The sequence below is a fragment of the Aotus nancymaae genome, unplaced genomic scaffold, assembly GCF_030222135.1.
Source record: "Aotus nancymaae isolate 86718 unplaced genomic scaffold, 86718_ANA_hifiasm-v0.15.2.pri h1tg000049l, whole genome shotgun sequence".
NCBI lineage: Eukaryota > Metazoa > Chordata > Mammalia > Primates > Aotidae > Aotus > Aotus nancymaae.
This window is the reverse complement of record NW_026988463.1, coordinates 25,524,584-25,550,269: the sequence shown is the minus strand read 5'-3', so window position 1 is coordinate 25,550,269 and position 25,686 is coordinate 25,524,584. Positions and strand designations below refer to the sequence as shown.

General features: G+C 49.6%; 1 protein-coding gene across 1 annotated transcript in view; it reads left to right on the top strand.

The window, feature by feature from the left end:
• Window positions 1–25,686, top strand: part of GTF3C1 (general transcription factor IIIC subunit 1) — an 87,510-nt gene that overhangs the window by 39,964 nt on the left and 21,860 nt on the right. Inside the window, 18 exon segments of the mRNA XM_012464615.3 lie at window positions 1,590–1,705; window positions 3,093–3,402; window positions 4,150–4,367; window positions 6,377–6,513; window positions 7,631–7,784; window positions 10,201–10,304; window positions 11,095–11,279; window positions 13,054–13,335; window positions 13,623–13,768; window positions 14,881–14,978; window positions 15,458–15,554; window positions 15,656–15,833; window positions 18,386–18,527; window positions 18,944–19,079; window positions 19,479–19,560; window positions 19,699–19,887; window positions 21,994–22,151; window positions 23,726–23,868. Coding sequence (XP_012320038.2) covers window positions 1,590–1,705; window positions 3,093–3,402; window positions 4,150–4,367; window positions 6,377–6,513; window positions 7,631–7,784; window positions 10,201–10,304; window positions 11,095–11,279; window positions 13,054–13,335; window positions 13,623–13,768; window positions 14,881–14,978; window positions 15,458–15,554; window positions 15,656–15,833; window positions 18,386–18,527; window positions 18,944–19,079; window positions 19,479–19,560; window positions 19,699–19,887; window positions 21,994–22,151; window positions 23,726–23,868 — 2,875 coding nt within the window.

Sequence of the window (25,686 nt, the reverse complement as noted above, 5' to 3'; positions counted from 1 at the left end):
TTCAAGAGCTACCTGTCGTTTTCTAAGATTACTCTGGAGTTACCACAGGCCGGGAATCTATGATGAACGGGGAAAGAAAACATTCTCTCCCATTCCTAACCTTTCCCTGAGATCCCCTAACATCTGTGTAGGACAGCAGTGACCTAGTGTCATAGGTGGTGTGGCCTCAGGTCCCTTCAGGGAGGAGGACAGAGCAGAAAGGGCCGCGGCTGCGGGGGATCTGATTGAGCTGTGGCTCTTTGGTAGTTGCCTTCACATTTCTCAGAATGGGTTCCATGCAGCGCAGTTGGGGAAAAGCTGCCCTTAACCCCCACCCTTTTTTTTTTTTTGAGATGGAGTTTCGCTCTTGTTGCCCAGGCTGGAGTGCAATGGTGCCATCGCAGCTCACTGCGACCTCAGCCTCCTGAGTTCAAGCGATTCTCCTGCCTTAGCCTCCCGAGTAGCTGAGATCACAGGCATGTGCCACCATGCCTGGCTGATTTTGTATTTCTTTAGTAGAGACGAGGTTTCACCATGTTGATCAGACTGGTCTAGAACTCCTGACCTCGGGTGATCCACCTGCCTCAGCCTCCCAAAGTGCTGGGATTACAGGCGTGAGCCACTGTGCCCAGCTAGCCCTTTCATCCCTACTTTTTAGCATGTTGCTAGATGAGTATTGGAATACATCCTAGTCATCTCTCTTCATTCTGCTGCTTATTTTTATACATGTACAATATAGCAAAACCTTCTTTATGCAGACTGATGTTACCAGGCAGCCTCAAACTTGTGGATGCATCAGGAAATAAAGAGGAAGATACTTCTGAAAAGTCAAAGAGCTTTGCCATCAAGTCTACCTGCAGTTCGTGTGCTTTACTTCTGGGACTCCCTGCTCACCTCCCAGTTCCCAAGCCGGCTCCTTCCTGGAGTTCTTAGTCCCAGCTTAGTAGGATGCATTTAAAGGGCTTCTGAGCGGCAGATACACTCTCAATCCTGACATACAGCAACTTGTGGCAGCCCAGGAGTGGACAAGCTACACACAGCAATAGTGGGGCCCAGTGGTCCACGAGGCATTTACTCCAGGGCTGAGGAGCATCTTTTCCTTCCACAGTCCCCACTCCAGGACTCTTGCGGGACAGTACGGTAGTCGGTGTCCACAATGCCTCTGTGTCTATCAAGAAAAACTGGGAAATGAAGAATACACATTTTAAAAAGTTCTGAATTAAAAATTATTTTAATGCTTCTTAAAGAGGTCAATTTCATTTATGTGAAACAGTTCATTCACGCGAAAGGGCTGATTTCCTGCTATTGGGTAAAACTGATCTTAACTGCATTTTAGTATTTCAGCTGTTACCACCTGACATTTAGTGCTTTAATGTGGGGTTGTGAGATAGTAAGCATTCAAAACATTAGCTGTTAGTAGCCTAGTATAGTATATTAACTCAGGCTTGGGAGGGAAAGCACTCTTGGGAGGATAAGGGAGAGAAATGGTGTTTTGTTCTGTTTGCTAATTTCACAGCATTGAAATGCCTGTTGAAAAGTGGGCTGGAAACTGACTTGTGCAGAACAGCTCCTTTGCAGCGGTTTGGGTTCACATGTATTGTTTCTCACAGTTGAACGCAGAGGCACGAAAGGAATTTCCCAAGCTGAAATCCGAGTGGCTATGAATGTGGGAAAACTGGAAGCAAGAATGCTATGCCGGCTTCTTCAAAGATTCAAAGTTGTCAAGGTAACATCATGAGCCTTCCCCAACACTCATTTTCTTTAGAGGTATGTGCTGTGCATTTGCGAAGGAGCACCTCAGGGAGTCAGAGACTCATGGCCTGACATCTGTGTCAAAGAGGTAAATGGCCTCCCCAGGGCTAAATGTAGTCCACAGCCATGTTATGTCTCCCCCTCACTGTGGTTCCTGTTTGTCTTCTTGAAAAGTCAGAAAGTAGCCTGGCGCAGTGGCTCACGCCTGAAATTCCAACATTTGGGAGGCTGAGACAGGCGGATCATCTGAGGTTAGGAGTTCCGGAACAGCCTGGCCAACATGGTGAAACCCCATCTCTACTTAAAAAAAAAACAAAAAATTAGCTGGATGTGTTGGTAGGTGCCTGTAATCCCAGCTACTTGGGAGGCTCAGGCAGGAGAATCGCTTGAACCTAGGAGGTAGAGGTTGCAGTGAGCCAAGATCACGCCACTACACTCCATCCTGGGCAACAAGAGTGAAATTACGTCTCAAAAAGAAAAAGAAAAAAAAAGTCAGAAGATGATGTGGCCAGCCCAGTAGCCTACTCCTGTGTGGGGACAGTCAGCTGGGGCTGGCCACTCTTGTCTACCTGCTTCAGACAAAGCAGTGCTCTCCAGGGTTCCTCCATCCCCAGCTGGCCCTCCTTCTCATGCATGTTACTTGCCTGGCGCCTGGAGGCATCGAGGTGACCAGCTATGCCTGTCTGGCACTCTCCTTTTGTAATTCAGACCTGCCGTCTCAGCCCCGCAGTCTCAACCCCTGACATGCCACTCTCGTCTTGCTCACGTTTTGGTCATCTTGCTGGAAGGCAATATTATAGTTGGGTGAATGACTGCAGCACACTTAGCCCCATCCCTGGCATGTGGTGACACCTAGATGTTACTCTTTCTCCTATAAGGGTCCTGGGAAGAGCCCCTTGCCCTGTTCTAGAAGATAAAATGGGTGTGGATCGCCAATGCCCAGGCCACCAATCCCCATGGCAGTGGCTAAGTGTAGCCCACGTTCTCCAGTCTAACTTTTCAGTCTGCATCACAAACGCTACTGCTTACTGACCTTTTTTTGTAGGCCACGTCCTGTCCTGGGCACTGGGGCTGTATGGAAGGTTAAGTGAAGGCCCTGACCCTGAGAAGCTCATAGCCTCTTAGAGCAGACACAAAGTCAGGGTTGTACTTCAGAGAAGGATCCCTATGGCAGCAGGACCTGGGGGATTACAGACAGAAAGAGCCTGGAAGGAGTATCAGTGGTGCCCGACCCAGGGCCCAGGCAGTAAGACAGGAGACACAGATGAACGCCAATAAGGAAATAGATGCCACAGACACCTGAATGCCTGTGGGTATGACGCTCTCTTTATAGTGTGATAAACACATCTTATTCCCTCTAGGGATTCATGGAAGATGAAGGTCGGCAGCGGACCACCAAGTATATTTCCTGCGTATTTGCAGAGGAGAGCGACCTAAGCCGGCAGTACCAAAGAGAGAAGGCCCGGAGTGAGCTCCTGACCACCGTGAGCCTGGCGTCCATGCAGGAGGAGTCGCTTCTGCCTGAAGGCGAGGATACCTTCCTCTCTGAGTCGGACAGCGAGGAGGAGAGGAGCAGCAGCAAGCGGAGAGGCAGAGGGGCCCAGAGGGACACAAGAGCCTCTGCGAACGTCCGGCCCAAGACCCAGCCTCATCACTCCACCCCAGCCAAGGGTAGGGAGCGCGTGGGGCAGGCAGGGGCTGTGTGGACTGCACTGCTGGGCATCTGCAAGAAACACCCTTTAGTTGAGCAAACACCTGCGGTGCCCTTGGTGCCGTCCTAATGAGAGGCCTGACGCTGTCACTTGTACCACATCTTCATGGGTTTGGAGGAGAGGGTCCTGTGGTATCTCCTTGCTGCTTGCAAATCATTTCTTCATGGCACATGTTTTGTTTGCTTGTTTTTACTTTTAAAGAATGGAATTTCATACACTTCCCTGCCCCTCCCCTCCAACAGTCTAAGGGTCCTCCCAAGTTTTTAGGCTAGTTATAGCAAACTTTTTTTAAATGCATAGAGAGTGGTGCTGATGACACGTTTGCAAATCTGGTCCCCAGCTCTGAGCCCCCGAGGACATTTGATAATATCTGGAGACATTGTTAAATGTCTGGCTTAGGGAGAGACTCCTACTGGCATTTCGTGGGTAGAGGCCAGGATGCCGTTAAACATCCTGCAATACACAGCACAGCTTCTGACATCCGAGAATTACCCAGCTCAAACTTCAGCACTGGCCAGGTGGAGAAACCCTGCTGTAGATGAGGGACCAGAAGGAGGGGCCCAAGCTGCTGCTGGTCCACTTCCCTCGCCTTTCAACTGACTCTTAGCAGAATCCTTTGATCCACGTGTGTCTGCTGTGACTCCCAAGCATCAATGCCCCTCTCGGCCTTCCCCTTGATTTGTTCTACCTCTTCCCTCCACCACAGGTGGATGGAAAGTTCTAAACCTACACCCGTTGAAAAAGCAGCCGCCCTCCTTCCCGGGACCTGCCGAAGAGAGAGCCTGCCAGAGCCTTGCCAGCAGGGACAACCTCTTAGACACCAGCAACGTCTCAGACCCCAACGTGTCCTTTGTCTCCCACTGCACGGACAGTAACAGTGGTGACATAGCTGTGATCGAGGAGGTCCGCATGGAAAACCCAAAGGTCAGTGCATGCGGAGGGAGGGGAGGGAGCTGCCTCCGAGTAAGAGCCTGTGGCCTCATCGTTTCTGTGCTTAGGAGTCACATGATCACAGTGAAATCGTCCACAGCGAGAGTGCTGCATGCCGGGACCCGCCTGTGCTTCGCAGCAGTAGCGCGGTGCTCGTTTACACACCACCCTCACGCAGCCTGGGCCCTTCGCAGAGGTAGTCTGCCTGGTTATCTGCCCATTGGCTTATTAATTTCCAACAGCTTACGCTTTTTACTTAGATATATTTTAGAGGGAAACTTGTATACCTATTTTAGATCAATGGTTTTTACCCCTGGGGGACATTTGGCAATAACTGGAGACAGTTCTGAGTGCCATACTTAGGGAGGGGCTGCTGCTGGCATCCAACAGAGGCCAGAATGCTGTTAAACAACCTATAATACACAGGACAGCGCCTCGCAGCAGAGAATTTCCCGGCCCAAATGTCAGCACTGGTGAGGTGGAGAAACTGCTTTAGGTAGAAGGCCAATATCATTTGCCATAAAAAAGAAAGTAATCAGGCCGGGCGCGGTGGCTCACGCCTGTAATCCCAGCACTTTGGGAGGCCGAGGCGGGTGGATCACGAGGTCAAGGGATTGAGACCATCCTGGTCAACAAGGTGAAACCCCGTCTCTACTAAAAATACAAAAAAATTAGCTGGGCATGGGGGTGCGCGCCTGTAATCCCAGCTACTCGGGAGGCTGAGGCAGGAAAATCGCTTGAACCCAGAAGGCGGAGGTTGCGGTGAGCCGAGATCGCGCCATTGCACTCCAGTCTGGGTAACAACAGCGACACTCCGCCTCAAAAAAAAAAAAAAAAAAAAAAGAAAGTAATCATAGAAGAGATACAATAAAGTCAAAACTGTATTAGTTCTTCCAGCCAGTTACTCTTATATATCAAGGTGTTAAAAAAGACACAGTGAAGTCAAACCAATACTTTCATCAATGTAATTGGAAGGATTGAAAGACAGTTGGTAAGGAATGCCTTTCCTGTTATGTGATTTGGTTCACCTAATGCCGTGTCAACACTTGTCACATAACAGTACCTCAGACACTGCCAGGGCCACCCATTTTGGAAACACTGAGTAGAGAACGAGGCACCTAACACAGAGTAGATGCATGATCTGGGGTGGCTTTTGATGGTATTGCTGCTGTTCATTTATATAATTTTTTTTAATTAATTTTTTTGAGACAGAGTCTTGCTGTGGTGCCCAGCCTGGAGTACAGTGGTATGATCTCGGCTCACTGCAGCCTCTGCCCTGAGGCTCAAGTGATCCTCCTGCTTTAGCCTCCTGGGTAGCTGGGACTGCAGGCATGTACCACCGTGCCCAGCTAATTTTTATATTTTTTTGTAGAGATGGGGTTTCATCATGTTGCCCAGGTTGGTCTCAAACTCCTGGGTTCAAGTGATCCTCCCACCTCAGCCTCCCAAAGTGCTAGGATTATAGGCATGAGCCACTGTGCCCGGCCACTGCTGTTTCATTCATCCCTGTAAGGTCAATGTCAGCTTTGGTCTGGCACGTTCACTCCCCATGAGACCCTGGAAAGTTAGCCACACAGAGTCCTGGTTTTCTCCTCTGTAAAATGGGAACTGATGACAAAAGTGTTAAGAATTTTTTATGAAAAAAAGAGTAATAATAACTGGCATGTGATTGTCAGTGTGTCAGTTTCTTAGTTACACTATAGAAGAACCAACGGAGAATTGAGGGAACGCCTTCTACCTTTTCAGGAGTTGCTGGAGCAGATGCCTCTAATTTCTGTTCTGAAACCAGCTGATCTTCATAAAGTGGCCCAGGGTCCTCTGCTGGCCGATGTCTTTGATATTCAAAGCATTGAGATGGTAGAGTAGTGGGATCCTGTGTAGGAGAACAGGCTTCTTGGCTTCCCTTCTTGAAAGATGGGAGTAGAAGTTCCTTGAAGAGGGCCAGTGCACCCACAGGAGTGCACATGCATTGCATCTTGTGCTTTTTTTGGTCTCTGTTCTAGGAGAGTAGCAGTTCCCTGAAGACTGGGAGGCACAGCTCAAGCCAAGACAAACCCCACGAAACTTACCGACTGCTGAAACGCAGGAATCTGATCATAGAAGCCGTCACCAACCTTCGCTTAATCGAAAGTTTATTCACGTAAGGAGCTGTCTGTCTGTCTGCTTGTGCTAACAGTAATTCTCCTGCCAATTAGTCATCATAAGTCTCGGAAACCATTGAGAGGTGTTCAAATCTCTGTCCCACCGTGTAGAGTCTCATCTCGTTCCTTTGCGGTAGAAAGGATTTAGAGTTTACTCTTGTTATTCCAAAGGAGCAGATATTGAGGAATATCAGCATGCTAGACAGAGAATGACTGAGCCCAGAGACTTCTTCCTCATACTCCGTCTCTAACTAGAGCTGAATGGGAGGGCCATGGGGACCATCTGCAGATACTGTCACCTTGTTCCCCTCCTCTGAGCCATGAGAGGTTTAGCTAGGTGTTCCCAATGTCCCTTCTGTCCCTTCATTCTTTTTTATTTTTTGAGATGGAGTCTCGCTGTGATGCCCACACTGGAGTGTAGTGGCACAATCTCGGCTCATTGCAACCTCCACCTCCTGGGTTCAAGCTGTTCTCTTTCCTCAGTCTCCTGAGTAGCTGGGATTACAAGCACCCGTCTGGCTAATTTTTGTATTTTTAGTAGAGACTGGGTTTCACCATGTTGGCCAGGCTGGTCTCGAATTCCTAACCTCAAGTGATCCACCCTGCTCAGCCTCCCAAAGTGCTGGGATTACAGGTGTGAGCCACGACGCCTGCTGTCCCTGCATTCTATAATGAGTGCCCTAGAAATATCACCATAGTGATTCAGTAAGACCTAGAGGAAGATATATCCAGAGAGAAGTCAAACGCACTTCAGATGTTAGGGGTTAGTATTAAACCAGAGCAGCCCTTATCTGGGTGTTAAATTAGCATTCGACTTGGTGAGACAGTGTGCAGCTTCCCTGTCATCATGATCTCAAATCATAGTCTCTTGAGTTGACAGCGAAAGGCTCCACTGTGGAGATGCTGTCTTGGTGACTTGTCCTTATATGATACATTTGCCACTAAGGGAAACAATTGTTAACGTCTCAATAAGTCAGTCTTTCCATGGTGGAGAAACTCCCTTTGATCCTTCCCGGTTTCTGTTGGGTACCATGAGGCATGTCTCTGTTGCCTGGGTTGAGGAAGGCCTTTCACACTGAGATTGGGAGTGTTACCTGCTTATTTTGTGGTGTCCAGGATTCAGAAGATGATCATGGATCAGGAGAAGCAGGAAGGGGTGTCCACGAAGTGCTGCAAGAAGTCCATTGTCCGCTTGGTGCGGAACCTGTCTGAGGAAGGTCTCTTGCGACTATATCGGACCACCGTCATTCAAGATGGCATCAAGAAGAAGGTAACCAGGGGCTCCCCCAGTGCCCAGAGCCAGCCTTGTGCTGTTGGAGGTTTTTCCCTAGCTTCTCTTGTCATTGCTTTATCTTGGTAGTTGCTTTGTTACCAATGACTTGGAATTTCCTATTATGCCTCCTGATTTAGGGAATACAGGTTAGCTGGAAACAGAAAAGAGCAAAAACTTGCTAGGATTATAAAGCATGTCAACTCCAAGCAGCAACTGTGCAGGCATCCAGCCCTGCAGCCAGCCTTGAAGAAGCAGAAGACAAGTGGAGGCATTTTGAAGTTCAGTCATTTGGGGACAAATTAAATAACATTTAGAAGGTGGAAAATTTAGACTGAGCAGCAAGAATGCTTTCCACAGAGAGCTGAGGAAACACCCCAGAAGGAACGATGGCATCAAGTCAGAATGTGCTCTGGTTATCCGACGGGAGCAGTACATCTCTTCCACCTTCATTTATCTACCTCTGTACAATGTAAAGTTTGAGGAGGGGGCATTCCCATAGCAGCTGCAGCTCAGCAGCAGCTTCACACACATTCTAAGGTACACGTTTTTCAGGGTCAGAGTGATTTGATGGTACAGCCAGGCACCAGGGCCAAAAGGAATGGTTGCGTGGGGACAGTCACTCGTAACTTCCTTTTTCTTATGCCTGCATTGTAAATCTCTGCCTTAAGAAAGCTCTGCTTTGGTATTTTGATTTCTTAATAAGCTAGCAAGGTCATTTTTGCTTTTCTACTTTTATTTTTTGAGAAATTTGAAAACTGCAGGGTAGTATAAAAAATGACTAAAAAACAGTGTCTGGCCTTCCCACATTGAGAGCTCTCATCAGTTTTTATGTCTGCTGTAAGCCTTTTAAAAATAAAACAATAATGTCACTGGCCTCTGCTCCCTGCCCGCCCCCCCCAGCACCAGCCTGTCGCTTGTGCCTTGAGCAGTGACAGTAGGTTCCTATGCTAACCTCTCTCAGTGAAGGCCAAGAAAAGCTACAGCGCCTCCGATTTCTGTTGATCTTCAGAGAGTGCAGTCACTGAAGAACCCCCTACCCTCCAGTTTAGGACTAGGGAGAGGCAGTCAGGTATAGGCATCAGCTATGTCTCCAGGCAGTGCTGGAGGGAGTGGATGAGGGATGTGGGCAGCAGGTAAGCATGGGGGGAGGGCAGATAACCTCAAAAGAAAAAGTGTCCAGGAATGGGGGCCTCTTGCCTTGAGGTCCCACTACAGTAGCTGGTTTTTCTGGCTGGAAAGGGCTTCAGTTATGCACATGTGACTCTAGTACCAGCGTAGGTTTCTAGCAGGACTTTCTCTGGGACCCAGAGCATGTGCTACTGGCAGCCTTTGATCTGCTGGGCCCATGTGGGCTAGAGCTGGTGCGCCTGCATCACTCTTTTGCCTTTGCTCCTGTGTCCTGCCCTGCCCATGGGGCCTCTGGGAAGTTTGCTGGGCCATTTGGCTGTGGAAAGTAGGGCAATGTGAATGCTGAGTATTTCTCCCTTGTCTTTGAATTCTCTGAAATGTTGCCACCCTGTATCTCATTTGAGCTTCACAAAACCACAAAGCTGGTAGTTGGGGGTGGGGGCAGGGTGGTCCTTATTTCATAAATGAGGATAGGGAGAAACTGAGCCAGGTGCAGCCTTCTGGAGCCTTCGTCTAGGTGTTGCTGCCTGCCCCGTCTCCAGATCTATCTGAGGCCACGTTCAGCATGAAGTCTGGCTCTCCGGGGGCCCAGCCGGGCCTTACCTGCCACGGCATGGCTGGCGCGCTCACATACACCCTGACCCACTCCACCTCTCCCTGCTGGGTGCTCGAGTTACTTCTCTTCTATGCGGTTTCTATTTTTCATCCTGTGTATCTCATGAAATGATAACCACCTTCACTGTTCAGCTTCAGTAGCTCGGAAAAGGTAAAACAACAAAAGCGTCTCTAAATCCTCTGCCGGTTTGTTTGGACGGGCGCCTGGCAGGAGTCCCATAATGGCACTCTCAGCAAGGGTAGATTAATGAAAGCCGCTTACCTTTTCCAGATGGAAGCCCTCAGGACTCACAAGCGACTGGGAAATTCTCAGATAGTGGGAGCAGGGCACTGAGCAGCCCACCAGGTAGCAGCACAGACCAGTGGACTGTGACAGCCCAGTGAGGAACTTGCAGGGGGGTGGCTCTGTGTCCAGGCCAGATTGCTTAGTGGGGCCAAGCACCCCTGGCACCGATGGCAGAACCTGATCGCTTGGTCACTTGAGGGATTTCTCCACCAGTAGCTTTACTGGCAAACTGTTCAGCAACACATTTTGCTTAGATCTCCTAATTGTGTTTTAGAAATGTTAATGAAAAACAGGTATGATTGGGGTTCCACTAGGAATAGACTTGCGGAGCCAAGTCTTCCTCAACTCTTTCTTCACCTGTGGGATGCTCCAACCTCTCTGTAGGTGGATCTGGTGGTGCACCCATCCATGGACCAGAACGACCCTCTGGTGCGAAGTGCCATTGAGCAGGTCCGCTTCCGGATCTCCAATTCCAGCACAGCCAACAGGCAAGTGGTGGTGCCCCGGAGGAATCCAGAGCAAGGCTGCCAGGCCTGTGTGCCAGCAAGTCCATGAGAGCCCTTTCTTTATACCTTCATGGGATCGGTGAATTTGTTGGTTTAGAGTTCATGGTTCATGATGAACTCTAGATAAGGACCAATTTCAGGATTCTTCAGGGGAAAAGAAAAAGTGCTAATGGTCTTTATTCTGTCTGATAGAGTGTGGACAAAGCACTCCCTGTCATAGGCCTCTGACATCTGAAACTCACTCAGTCTCATGATGGCTCACAGTGATTCTGGTTGCCTTTCTCAGATCTTCTCTAACTTCGTTCTTAAACCATGTAATGAACTGAGAGAACACTCAGGGGAGGGAGTGTTCTCAGCTGTATCTCAACTAGAGACTCCCACAGGCAGGGAGAGGGCTGATCTGGCTTGCACATGCTGGTTTGTGGGGTCTGCCAAGTATTGGCCACGTATACTTTGAATCAGTTGCTGGTTAATTTCTCATATAATTCCTCACTTCTGGCATTGATGGACATGTCAAAAGATATAGCACATTGGGTTCCATGTCTCACAAGGCAGCACCCATAAGTGAGGGTGCCCTCTCCAGGTTCCCACAATCCCCACCACCCCCAAATGTTTCAGTGATCTGACATTTTGTTTGCATCATCTCCCTGGCGCCTGCGGGGAGCAGGATTTGAAACCTCCAGGCCTGCATCCCATTCATACAGACAGACACTGTCCTTTCTCTTAGCCTCGATTTTCTCAATATATTATTGCATGTTTATTTGGACTGCAGGGTTAAAACTTCCCAGCCTCCAATGCCCCAAGGGGAGGCAGAAGAAGAAAGTCAAGGAAAAGAAGGCCCTAGTGGATCAGGGGACTCTCAGCTGAGTGCTTCCTCTAAGTCAGAAAGTGGACGGATGAAAAAAAGTGATAAGAAAATGGGCATAACCCAGCTTAGAAATTATCATCCCGTTGTAGGTAAGCAGCAGCTTCTTGTCTGTGTTTAGTTACATTTCATTTGTTGTTTGCATGAGGATGTTTGAGGCATTGGGTCTCTCCCTTCAAGCTGTGAGCTGCAGTCAGAAGAAGGGTCTGAGCTGTGGGCTGGATCCTGTTACTCTGACTGTATAACTTCTTCTAGCGTCTCTCTCCCTATCTGCAAAATGGGGACAGTTCTGTCTGCCATACCTTACAAGGCTTCTGAGAGACTCAGACGAAATCCTGCTAGATCCCAATGTGAGGAAAGATTAATTTCTTCTTCTAAATGTTCTTGAGCTGGAACATTTTATAGACTACAGAAAATTTCTCCCTGTCCTGACTCCACAAATCCCCTGCAGCACAGTCATTGATGAGTCTGAGCGTTCCTGTGATTTCCTCAGATTCGGAGTGCTGACGGGTTCCCTCTTCCCTCGTTTCTAAACTTGTGCTGAGCAAGGCTGATGGCCATGGCTTTATAGTCATGATGCTCGGCCCCTCTCCGGGCCACGGCACGCGTGCTAGTGCAAGAAGGAGGGCAAACTTGCCTCACCGGGGCCCGGCTGTCTGTCAGGCAGCATCAGGTCTGGGACACAGCAGACCCAGGGATTCCAAGTGGAAGAGGCTGTGTGACTTCCCTTTCCAAGGGCTGCAGCCCCACAGCCTGGCCTTTACTCTCCAGGTTTCCCTGTTAGAAAGCACAGGTGAAGGAGGAACAGCGGCATGAGTGTGTGCAGCTGGACAGTATTTGCACTTGAATGGACCAGGGGCAGTGCGGATGTTCCTCCGGTGGGGCTTCTGACTGTCCTGCATGCTCTCACAGCCATCATCTCTCACTGGGGAAAACCAAGGAACAGTGCATTTGTATCAGCAAAGAAATAAGCCACTTTAAAAGAACTGAGATTATGTAATATTTGGCATAATTCTTATCAAGCCAGAAATCCTTACACAGTAGTTTCTCAGGCCCTCTGTTAGGCTATTCTTATGCTGCTATAAAGGAATACCTGAGGCTGGGCCATTTGTAAAGAAAGAGGTTTAATTGGCTGACAGTTCTGCAGGCTGTATAGGAAGCATGGCTTGGCTTCTACTGAGGCCTCAGGAAGCTTCCAGCCATAACAGAAGGTGAAAGGGTCGCAGGCACATCACATGGTGAAAGCAGGAGCAAGAGAGAGAGTTGGGGGAGGTGCCACCCAACTTTAAACAGCCAGATCTCACGAGCACAGCACCTTGCCATGAGGGATCACCCCATAACCCAGATGCCTCCCACCAGGCCCCACCACCAGCACTGAGGATTACATGCCAGCATGAGATGTGGAGGGGCCAGCCAAACCTTCCCACCCTCCTTGCTGGTTCCCTGCACCGGTGCCCTCCTGCCTCAGGTCCTGCACTCTCTTCCGTCCTCGCCACTCCACCTCCCGCCCCTTCACCTTCCCGACCCTTCCTGGAATGTGCCTGGCACACCCGCACCTCAGGCCCTTTGCGTTTGCCCTGTAGGCATGTTCACTGGAAGGCTCCCCAGTGAGGCCTCTCCCGGCCTCTGTTTGTAGAATTGCAGCCCTCCTCCCATCCCTGCTTTATTTTCTGCTGATGGGCTATTTTAGGTATATATTTTATCATCATCTGTCCTTGCCCACTAGAAAGTAAGCTCTAAGACAGTAAGGATATTTGCCATCTTTCTGCTCCCTGGCACATAGTGGCACTCAATAATTTTTTAATGAATTAAACTGAATTCAGTATGGGATTTTTCAAGCACTGCTCTCTCCCTTTCTTGCTTCAGTTCCTGGACTGGGGCGTTCTCTAGGGTTTCTGCCCAAAATGCCTCGCCTGCGGGTGGTCCACATGTTTCTGTGGTACCTCATCTATGGGCACCCTGCCAGCGACAGCATGGAGAAGCCAAGCTTCATCAGTGAAAGGAGAAAGATAAAGCAGGAGCCAGGCAGGGCAGGTGTCCGGCCGTCCTCCTCTGGAAGTGCCTGGGAGGCCTGCTCGGAAGCCCCATCCAAAGACAGCCAAGATAGCGTCACCTGGGAGGCTGAAGTGGAGCTGGCCACAGAGACAGGTGAGAGACCCCTGCCGCTCCTGCACCTGGGACAGGCAGGCCCAGTAGGATCCAGGGAGAAGCACGATGGTTCCTTATCCTTATGTAAACTGGCTGCCTCCTCTGATCCAAATGGAAACATAATACACACTTCTGAACCTGCAGGCTTTCTTCCTCATCTTCCTTCCTGCCTGACAAGTAGAGTTTTTCTCAAGTTGGGGGTAAGGGCACCAAGACCTCCTGGGAGATGATGTCACCATGGTGACTGGGATCCTGGCTCCCATGTGTAACCGTGAGTTTTTTCCTAGTGTATGTGGACGATGCCTCGTGGATGCGCTACATCCCTCCCATCCCAGTCCACAGGGAGTTCGGCTTTGGCTGGGCTCTCGTCAGTGACATCCTCCTCTGCCTTCCCCTCTCCATCTTCATCCAGATTGTGCAAGTCAGCTACAAGGTACTGATGACTGGAACCATCACAGGACTGGCCCCTCAGCTCTGGCCTGGAGGGCCTACACTCACCTGGGCAAGGGAGGATACTTGAAGACCCAGGGTTGCCCAGGTGGATGGTTGGATGGGTGGATGGACAGATGCTCAGTCAAGGGAAAATATTTAAGTATTTTAAGGATTTGTTCAAGATAGATTAAAAACAATTGGGTAGATAGGTGGGTGGTTGATCAGGGGTAAATACTTCATAGACTTGCTCTTCTAAATACATCTATTATGGTAGGTAGATAGACAGCAAGATAGACAAATAATTATATTACAACAATAGAACATGTTGTTTTTAGAAATTTGGTAAATAGAAAAAGATAAAATAGAAATTACCCATAGCTGTATCACTCAGAGAGTTAATTACTGCTAAGTAATTATCTTCTTGGTAAGGTTTTTGTAGTCCTTTATGGCTGTGCCATATTTGTGTGTACACGTGTGTGTGTGTGTGTGTGAGATATCTCCCTGTTAAAAAAAAACTGAATTGAAGCTATATTCACTCTTTTATTGTCTGTGCTTTTGACTGAACAGTGTTTCCTATTTTTTGCATCATTAACTTTTTAGACTTGATATTAAGTAGATTCATAGTATTCATTCTTATGCCTCTACTTTAATTTATTTAACCATAATATTTTCTATTTTTGGACATTTAAATTCCACTTTCTTGCTATTATAAATGACACGCTGATGAATACCTTTTGGTAGACATAGATGTGGCAGCTCCAGCATTTTTTCCTTCGGGTAAGGATAAGAGCAGAATCACTGGCTGCAAAAGGAACTCGTGTTCTCCATCTCATCTTTTCTGGTTTCATATAAATGTGTATATTCTTATGTTGCCCCAGGGAAAGACTTAGCACTGTCTGTGCCCACAGCAACGTATGAGGGCATCTGTTTATTGCCCCCAGCAGTGTGGCAAATGGGTTGGAAGGGAGGGGTGGTGAATCCAAAGGCAGAGATGCAGGGGCACTGGGTAGGGCAAGAAGGAGAGCCAGAAAATAGTGTCGAGCACTTTTTCCAAGAGTCTTGCAGCTCACCCTGCCCCTCAGGGCGAGCTGAACCTGCACATCACCTCTTCAGGTGGACAACCTGGAGGAATTTCTGAACGACCCGCTGAAGAAGCACACGCTGATCCGGTTTCTCCCCAGGCCCATCCGGCAGCAGCTTCTGTATAAGAGGTGAGGCCGTTGCACCTGACCCAGAGTGGCTGCAGGTCCAAGTAAACCCTTACATCAGGGCTCTGAGCCGTCGTTTATCAGGAGAGGAAACGGTTTTTAACTTCCGGCTTGCAAAATCTCAAGATTTCTATTAACTTATTAATGAAGTATGGGCTGGTACATTTTATTACTTGATTTGAAGGTGTTTTTAAAGTAAAATCTGCCACTAATGGCTGCAAGTATGGGAATATTTTTTCCCCTTTCATTACTTTTACTTTCCAAATCAAATCCCCGGTGTCGGGTCAATCACCATGGCCCTGGTTGGGTGTTAGGATGGGTGGTTCTGGGCCTCAGTACAGTGTGGACTTGAGGCTGGTCCTCCAGTTACCACCAGGTGGGAAAGAGAAGAAGAAAGTCGCGCCCCTCCCGCCACATACAGACCCCTGCGGCCCGCTGCAAGTGTGGTGTGATGGGAAGATCCTGCCCCCTCTGTTTTCCAGGCGCTACATCTTTTCAGTGATGGAGAACCTTCAGAGGCTGTGCTACATGGGGCTGCTACAGTTTGGTCCCACGGAAAAGTTTCAGGATAAAGATCAGGTAATGTCTCTCAAGCCCAAACGAAGGTGATCCAGATTGTTAAATGGTCTCCAAGAAGCCAAACCCGACGTGGGTTCTCCCTGTCTGGTGTCTCCCATTAGGTCTTTGTCTTCTTGAAGAAGAATGCAGTCATTGTTGACACGACCATCTGTGACCCACATTACAACCTGGCCCGTAGCAGCCGGCCCTTCGAGAGGCGCCTCTATGTCCTGAACTCGATGCAGGATGTGGAAAACTACTGGTTTGACCTGCAGTGTGTCTGCCTCAACACCCCACTAGGTGGGTGTCAGCTGTCTCTGCTGGACCTGGCTGGTTTTGCTTCTTTCTGGTTGGCAGCTGGGATTTAGGGATAGAAAACCTAGGAGTCGCCTCGACCAGTGATATGTTTCAAGTGCTCCCCAGAGGCCCAGAGCACCCCTGGGGCTCCCTGAGAAAGGAGAGTGGTGGGCCTTGAGTGGGTGGGGTGCTCCCAGTTCCCCCACCCAGTTGAGCCCAAGTAGCCACACTAAAGACAAAGTTCATTTGTTTGTTGAGTAGGTATTTATTAAACACCTCCTGTGTGTCACTTCCTGTGCCTCATCATGCCGCAGTGAGAACATACCCCGCCCTGCCTTCGTGAGACTCGCAATCTAGTGCAGAGGAGACATAGCTCACAGGAGTGCGATAAGGGCCGTGGTGATAGGCAGGGTGGTGTTTATTCCAGGGCTTGGGAGCAGCCTTGCTGAGGAAGAGACATTGGACCTGAATCCTATAGGGTGAGGCAGAGCCAGCCAGGGCCAGAGCTGGGGTGGGCGTCCCAGGCAGGGGCAGTGTCACAGGCTGAGGCCCTGAGTGGGACGTTGGAGAAAGAGAGGAGGCCATGTGGGTGGGGAGAGAGTGGCATCCACTGGTGACGGTGAGGAGGGCGGGGCAGGCCTGGAGGTGTTTTGGAGGGAACTGACCCGACATGCTGGTTACTTGGTTGAGTTGGGCTTTGCAGGAGCCTCTGCCCACACCACTCTCCCTCCCTGTCATACTCGCTTCTCAGATGCCCACTCCTACTTCAGGCATCATCTCTTGGAGAAAGCCTGTCCACACCTTTGCTAGCATCATTCCATTTCGTCCTGAGTTCCTTGTGCCCAGAAAAGTTGGCTTCCATTCCCAGGATGTGTTGCAAAGTGCCGGGTGCACAGTCGTCCTGTAAATGTGGATTGAATGTATAGAGGGTCTGCGGAAGGCAAGAGAGCCTCCCCTGCAGCGCTCTTCTTGCAGGCCTCTCTCCACCTGGCCTTTTCCTGCCACCTCTATCGGGGGGGAAAGGAAGCTACATTCAGCTTGCACCTGCAAGAGGACTTCCATTCTGCTCCTCCCTTCTGGAAGCTGAAAGATCCAATATCACACTTTGATTTTGGCAAAGCAGGAGTCACACATTTTACTTGGCATAATTGTTTAATGCCAAGGGTAATGAGCACTTGTATCTAAAATCTTTCATGGGTCCAGACATATTTTATAGAACAGTGTGTTTCATAGAAACCTCTGGCATTCAGCAGTGAGCTAGGCTTGCCAATTTAGATTTTAATAATGCCCTAATTCCCCTGCATTTTATATCTAGATAAAAATTTGTGAACCAGCATGAATTTGCACCAGAGTTTTTCAGGCCTGACAGTTGGTGAATTTGCATCCCTTTAGGTGTTCATGAGCAGAAATAGCAGAGGCTCACTGAGCCCATTAATCAGGCATTGATTGTCCCTTCATTCAGTAAACATGTGAAGAGGTTCTGCCCCAAGGAGGAGGGGAAAAGCATCATATAAGGAGATGCAATCATCTTTTAGAGCAGGTGCTGCACGAACTGAGTATGAATCACCCAAGGAGCATATTAAATGCTGATTACTGGGCCCTACTCAGAGAGTCTGTGTTTTTCATAAGCAGACTTGTGATCCCATTGTTGCTTATGTGGGAGAAGTGTTGCCTTGAGTACTGTCCATTCAAATGGGTGACCTTGGGCAAGCTATTCATAACCTCCCTGATTCTTGGTTTATTCCTAAGCTGAGAACTCCACTGACTCCATTGCCACCACCATACAGGCCAAGGTGAAGTTGAGCAAGGCGTCTCATTTAAAGTTCCAGCTGCCAGGTGCAGAGTTTGAGCTCCCACTACCCCAGGCCGCACCAGCCATGCCATCAAGCCAAGGTCTCCCAGCATACCAGGAGAGAGTCTTTGAGAGTCTGAAAACCTTCCCTCACCTACTCAAGCAGTGCTTTTAGTTGTATTTTATTTTTTTTTTGCAAGAAATGTAATTTTCTATATTATAGAATAACTGGCTATCATTTCTCAACTCCATTGGCAAACCTCTTGAGCACTTAGGAGACATCTGGCTGCTCCTGGAGCTGAGTGGGGCCTAGGCCCGCTGCAGTGCATCTCAGCAATCTGTGCAGGTCCCTCCCTGTCCCCGCCATCACCAGCAAGGACAGTCGTTTCTGCCACCCTGGCCACAGCAGCTCCCAGGGGCTTTCTGGGAGGCAGGAAGGCCTGGGTTTCACCTGCGCTGGACTCCCCGAGCCTGCCAGGCTCTCGACTGTCTGCCTGCCCTCTGTCTTTAGCGAGTTCAGCCTGGTGTAGACCCTTTCCTCAAGTCACCCACCAGCACTCCAACTCTCTTCCTCTGTTCCCTCTGACTTCGTTGTATGGACATTTTGTACAAAGAGGTCTTAGAGATCTCAGATCCCCCAAGTGGCCAGGGAATCTTTTCACAGGCAGGGAATCCACTCTACTTCCCTACCCAGCCACAGGCAGTAGTCACCAGAGCCGCAGCAGGAAGGCGTGATTGGTCACCCTGATGTTTGATTTTCCAGGGGTGGTGCGCTGCCCGCGCATCAGGAAGAACAGCAGCACAGACCAGGGCAGCGATGAGGAGGGCAGCCTGCAGAAGGAGCAGGAGAACGCCATGGACAAGCACAACCTGGAGCGCAAGTGCGCCATGCTGGAATATACCACGTGCGTGTCCATCCCAAGCAGCAACCAGGACAGGGCTGCGGTGGCGCTTATTTCAGATGTCTGCCCACCCTTGTTTGGCTTAGGGCGTCAGGCCAGATGGCCTGGGTCTCCGGTACAGAGGCTGCAGACGGCTGGCTCCAGACATACTTTATTTACCCCACGTCTTGTTTTTAAAAATGTAATCAGTTGTCAAAATTTATTTGCGAATTTTACATAAAAATCTGGATTTGTGACTTATCTTCCAAAAATGAAAACTAGTCAAGACTTAGGGCCCCCAGATTCTTCATTGCTATCTGTGGGGTGTTTTTCTGGAAAGGTGAAAGTTGGTTATAAATAAATGTCCCCCACCCCATGCCATGGGCTCTCTTTTTGGTGATGACAAGAAGGCCTCTTCCTGTTGATTTCTTGTGTTTTAGTGGAAGCCGTGAGGTGGTGGATGAAGGCTTGATCCCTGGAGATGGGCTGGGCGCTGCAGGGCTTGATTCCAGTTTCTATGGGCACCTGAAGCGCAACTGGATCTGGACCAGCTACATCATCAACCAGGCCAAAAAGGTGGGTGTGTGTCACACCAGACCATCATCTCAGGGGTCTTCACCACTCAGCCTCCTGCCCCTCCCTGTCTGACCAGAGACACAAATGCTGGCTTCTGTTTGTGTTGAAGGTGCTTCAGGCCCCTTAAATATCTGCCTGGCCTGTTTTTTTCCCAGTGGATTCTAACTTACTCTGTGATGTGGACAGACACTTTTTTTTTAAAAAAGGATCAGAAGGTCTGGGTGACACAGGCCCTCCAGGAGGCAGTGCGTGAGCAATGGTAAAGCAGGTGGCAGGAGACTCCAGCCCCTGGCTGTCAGCACGCAGCGGCCCTCGGCGGCCTTGGTGCATTTGTTACTGTGGGCTGCTGGGGATTCGTGGAAGCTCATGCCACATTCCAGTGCCGTGCTTGTCTCATAGGAGAGTACTGCCACAGAGAATGGACTCACAATGAGGCTCCAGACGTTTCTGTCCAAGCGCCCATTGCCCCTCGGTGCCGGAGGTATGTGTGCTGAGAGTTCCCCCCAGAAGTAAATATGGAACCAGTTCAGGGCCTCAACAACCACCCTATGTTCAATTTGGTCTTCCTGGCCTTTGCAGCACTCATCCTGAAACCGTTGTCTTCTGTGATTATGTCTAGGCAACAGCAGGTTGAATATCTGGGGGGAAGCAAGAGTAGGCTCCGAGCTCTATGCCGGCCAGGAAGAGCAGTTTGAGGTGGACCGAGAGCCCACGCTGGACCGAAACCGGAGAGTGAGGGGTGGGAAAAGCCAGAAGCGGAAGCGGCTGAAGAAGGACCCTGGGAGGAAGATCAAGAGAAGGAAGAAAGGTTGTGTGGTGATCATTTACACTTACTGGGCCTTGTCTTTACGTTTCGCTGGGAGACATGCCACAGCCTCACTCCAGCCAGGCCTGAGCTCTGCCCTCCTTCCAAGGGAAGATGCAGATTTCTGCCTTCCCTTGATGTGTGGTGCGGACTCTGTGTCATGGTCACTTCATTCCCACATCCATCTGGCAGACCGAGAGAACCTTGAATGTCCCATATGCTTCCCTTGCTTTCTCTGCCTTTGTATCTTTGTATCTTGTCTTTAAGCTTCTGACTTTAGGAACTCCTTCAGTTCAAATGCCTAGTTTCATCTCAGCTGAAAAAATGTTAGCAACAGCCTCATCACAACTAGCTAAGATCCTGATTTTGGGGGGTTTACCTTTTAATGTCTGTATTTATGCTAATCAGGCCAAAGTTCAAAGGCATATTGCATTTTAATTAATTAATTTATTTATTTAGCGTCAGAGTCTCACTCTTGCCCAGGCTGGAGTGCAGTGGGCATGATTTTGGCTCACTGCAACCTCCGCCTCCTGGGCTCAAGAAATTCTGCATCAGCCTCTCGAGTAGCTAGGATTACAGGCGTGCACCACCACGCCCAGTTAATTTTGGATTTTTAGTAGAGATGAGGTTTCGCCATGTTGGCCAGGTTGATCTCAAACTCCTGACCTCAAGTGATCCACCCGCCTCAGCTCTCCAAACTGCTGGGATTATAGGCATGAGCCACTGCACTGGGCCCATGTTGCATTTTTCAATTGAAGGAAAGCTGGCAGTCGCGTAAGCCTACAGCACCTTCTGATTTGACGCACCCCTTGTGCAGTGCCTTTTAGACTGCCATTGAGTTCTTCATCCCATCAGTATTTATAGCAGAGAGGGTGGAAAGGAGACCAGATCTAGTTGTTAGACCACTTTTCTATTGCCTAAGTGGTCTACGAGTTTCAACAGCAGCCACTGATGGCTGTAGCTATTTCAGATAAAGACAGAATATTTAAACAGGAACCTGTTTTCAGTGGTTTCTTTGGCTGGCGTTCATAACAAATAGCATTCCATCAGTTGAAATGGCCTACTCAGTTTTGCCTCTCATAGATATGTGTAAGACCAATTTGGCTCAAAAACCCGATTTCATCACAAAGCAAAATATGGTGTGGTATCGCTTCGAGTCCAAATTTCCTTGCCCCACTTTTCTTCTGCCTTAATTTGGAAGACACTTGCTAAACAGTTATTTGAGATTGGCAGTGGCATATGGTGTATGTCCTTTGAAAGTGCTATCAGCACCTCCCTCAGGCAGGAGACCTTGGAAACCCCATGGCTATGCTTTCAAGGTTCAGATCCTACCTCGGCTGCTGACTCAGCTGACTCAGCTGTGTGACTTCAGCAAGTCACTGTATGTCTGTGTGTTCCTCAGCAAAATAACAGTGGTAACGATTGTATCCATTTCGTAAGGTTGCTATAAAGTAGTAGTCTAATTATAAAATAATATGTTCAAAAAGCATAAGCCAGTGCAAGGCACACAGTGAATGTTCCCTGATGCCAATGGCTACAGTTTCGGTGGTGGTGGTGGTGCTGTTTCGTTATTAACTACACAGATCTCACTGCTGCTGTTATTTAGTAGCCATGACTCTGCACTGGATGTTTTATATGCAGTCTCCTTCCATCCTCTCGATGGCCCTGGAGCAGAGTCCTTATTGTCCCCACAAGTCTACATGACACCCGTGCGGTCATGGAGCAAGGGAGTGTGGGGGCCCAGTGACTGCACAGACCATGGTCCTGCTCGCTTGGTGGATACACCCCGAGCATTTGCTGTAGGCTTCTGTACAAGATGCCTTCAAAGGACTCAGTCACAGTGGGGGAGATTGGAGATTGACAGATAACCAACTAGAGGCTGCATTGAGGCCTTCCAACTGTTGCTGTGAAATTTGACCAAGAGAAATGATGAAAGAAGGGGCTGAGTCTTTTGCAGTTAGTTTATGTGACTTTAGACACAGTGGATATCTGATAACCAATACCATTGGTCACATCTCACTGGCTGGGTAGGGACCTTGACCCTCTGCAGATTGACACCTCCAAACCAGGTGTTAGAGACCTCCTCTCTTCTCCCTCTGGTATTTTTAGGAGAGTTCCCAGGAGAAAAAAGCAAAAGGCTGCGCTACCACGATGAAGCTGACCAGAGCGCCCTGCAGCGGATGACACGGCTACGCGTCACCTGGTCCATGCAGGAGGATGGGCTGCTCGTGCTGTGCCGCATCGCCAGCAATGTCCTCAACACCAAGGTACCAACCAGCCCAGCCCATCAGTGGGCCTGGCCCTCACTTGGAGCTCCTTCGTGTCTGAGCCTCCCGGGGACTCCCAGCCAGGGACCACTCCTCTCCGCTGCTCTACTTGGCCACTGGGAAAAGGATTGCCCAGAATCCTACACATTTTCTTTTTAGAGAGATGGAGCCTCGCTCTTTCACCCAGTCTGGAGTGCAGTGGCGCGATCACAGCTCAATGCGTCCTCGACCTCCTGGCCTCAAGTGGTCCTCCCACCTCAGCCTCTCATAGTCCTGGGACTCCAGGTGCACCCCACCGTGCCCAGCTAATCCTACAAATTAATACCACTCTGTTTTTGTACATTTCTTTTTAGCCTTCAGCCGGATACATATAAATGTTTGCCTAGCTACAGGCAAACTAGTTCAGAGCTGTTCTTTCTCTCTCCTCACCAGGAGTCTAACTCTGTCCTGCTCCATTCCTCCAAACTTCATTGCCAGAAAAGCTTCCTGTAACTGCCCATCATCTCTGGAATGATCTGGCAATTGGATGTAATTACCCTGTTCTCTGTTCTTGATGGATACTTCTCATGCTGTTTCTGTCACTTCTGGTACCTCTTGGCCCACTGGTGTGTCTGGTCCTCAGGGCAGAGAGACCTCTTATTTGCATTCCAGGAGAAAGAGCTCTGCTAGTCCAGTCCAGGGCCCCTTCCAGGCAATAGTGCCGGGTCTCAGCTTGGCCAGGCAGGAGAAACCCAGCTTGGGCCCTGTGCCCGGATGCTCCTTGCCTGCAAACTAGTAGTTCCCTTGTCTTGATTGCTTGTCCCCTGTTCTCTCATCCCTCAGTCCTCTCCTGAATTTCAACCCAACGTCTTTTCCAAGGAAGTACCTGAAAGGTGACATGTTGCCATCTCTTATTTCTGTTCCCTGCATCTGCAATGGCTTTGTCATTGCAGAGCTGATAGGGGAGGTTTCCCTCCCTCTGCTGCAGCCCTGGTGCAGCTGGAAGAGGCAGGAGGTCCTGCATAGGTCAGTGTTGGTGAACTCTCCACACCACTCACCAGAGCTTACAGTCTTCCTGGGTCACCTTGTTTTTGGGGATGTGAGAAAACAGTCTGTCGTCAAGCTGCTTCCCAATGCCAGCCTTCCTGTGTTACTGACCGAGACGTTCTCCTGGGTCTGCCAATTTTGTACGTTCTGTTTCTAGTAGTGTAACATACCAGCACAACATACAGAATGTTTCTGAGCACACATGATATGTGTAGTTAGGACACTAAGACCTCTAACTAAACACACTTTACATCCCATGATGTGCCCCAATCCAGCGCCCTGCCAGGCAGATCCCCCCGCCCCTCTGGCACCTCTGTCACACATGGCACTTGACAGAATGCACTCTTTCTTGCTGGTCACTGAGGCCAGAATCTCTCTGTGTCCACCACATGGTGGGCTCAGTAAATGTCACTGTGAGGCAACAGTTGTGGGGATTCTCTGAGGAAGGAGGCTGCACAAAACACATTTTTTCTACTTTTTTACTGTAATGCCCTGTGATGTGGGCTCTGAGGATACTGACTTTTTTCTTGACTCTGCATTTGATCCAGGTGAAGGGCCCATTTGTCACCTGGCAGGTGGTACGGGACATTTTGCATGCCACGTTTGAAGAGTCTTTGGATAAAACATCTCATTCCGTGGGACGAAGAGCTCGCTACATAGTCAAAAACCCACAGGCCTACCTGAACTACAAGTAAGCCTCAATGAAGCCCGATTGTTCCAGGACATAGTTACTTCAACACTTCTAGTTCATTCTTTACTCTCCGTTCATCCTATTTGCTTAAGAGTCTGGTGGGAAGCACAGCTGGAGCACACCAAGGTGTCTGATGGGCTGTCCAAGTGTTGGAGTCTGGTGGGGAGATGGACCTTGAGTTTTTGAGGGCCAGGCATGATTGTGGGTTCTCTCCAGTGCAGGGTGTTGTTTGGACCTTAGAGTGGCCTTAAGAAGTAAGTGCTGTTACCCCTTTTTTGGATGAAGAAACAGAGACTAGATAGGCTGACTCGCTGAATACCACGTGCCTAGCAGGTGGTGGAGGCAGAAACTGGCTTTTCCTGCTGTTGTCGGCCCTCAGAGCAGCTCCTGAGAGCTCTGATTGGTGACTCCCTCCAGCAGCAAGCTAGGCAGGGCCTGGGATCATTGGACAGGATGCCCTCTGCCATATTGTTAGCAGAGCTGAATGAGAGCTGGGTGTTCCCTAAGCATCTCCAGCCATGAGATGTGTGGGGATGGCAGCTGCCTGGGAGTTACAAAGTAGCCACCCATGGTTTGTCTATTGCCAATGAGACTGCCCCACCATCTCCTTCTCTCAGAGCGAAGGCCGTAAAGCTACCGCCAGTCCCACCAGATTCCTCCTACAACTCCTTTCACAAGGAAGGCTTGAGTAGGGAGGACCAGAAAGCCTCCGAGTGTTGCAGGGAGGAGCCCAAGTGTTGCAGCCAGCATGAGAGTGGGTGGGGCCGAAGGGAGGCCTGACAGCGTTGGGAAGAGCCGCCTCCACCAGCTGGTGGTTCATGCCACAAGTCAGCCAGAGGGCTCGGCTGCAAGTTGATCCCAGGCCACAGGCTACCTGGACTGCAGAGGAAACTTACCTCTAGACAGTTTCTCAGCACTCTGTGAGGCTGTGGATGATTCCGTGTTTTTGTAGGGGCTGGCCTGTACATTGTAGGATGCTTAACAGCATCCTTGGTCTCTGTTCACTAGAGGCCAGTGACATCTCCCCTTGCCATCGTGACAACCAAAAGTGTCTCCGATGCTCCTACAGGGAAAATCGTCCTAGTTGAGAGCCACTGAATTGGTTATGGAGGGGCGACACCACTTTCCTCTATGCATAGAATCTTAGACTTTCCATCTGAAAGGGCTCTGATCGCCCGGTCCAAACTCCTCTTTTATCAGAAATAGAAACAGGCCCAGAGAGAGGATGTGAGCTGGCCGGGATGACTGAGTTGGCAGTGAAGTGTGGTCTGCAACTTAGGCTTTCCAGCTGCTGAATGTTCCCACTGAAAAGTGGAACAGGAGGGGCTCTGGAGTGAGCAGGCCAAGGGGCAGTCCCCACTGCCGGTTCCAGTGTTGTGGGACCTAGGACAGGGTTCATCCGCACGGAGGCGCTCTTCACCTCTGACCAGGATGAGAGTACCGATAATAGCCATATCTGTCCTCCTGTCTTGCCCTTGTGTGTGTGACCTCAAGGAGTCCCCTTACCTTACCAGGCTGTAAATGGAATGAGTCTCTACCTGGCAAGCTCTTTAGGAAGGCAGCCGTGCCTGGCGGGCAGGAGCCCAGCAAATGCTGGTCACCTTCCCCTTCATTTTCTTTTGTGCAAGTCAGGCTCTCCTTCCACCATGGAGATGTGAGTGGACACACCTCCTGCTTTGCAGTAGATGAGAGACCTTAAAAATAATAAACTCCAAAGCCTGTTTGATGTTTTTAAATGCATGATACACTTTCACGTGGATCAGCCCATATGGTTCTGGCCAAAATCCTGTGAGAGGCAGGTGGGACTCAGTGTTCTCG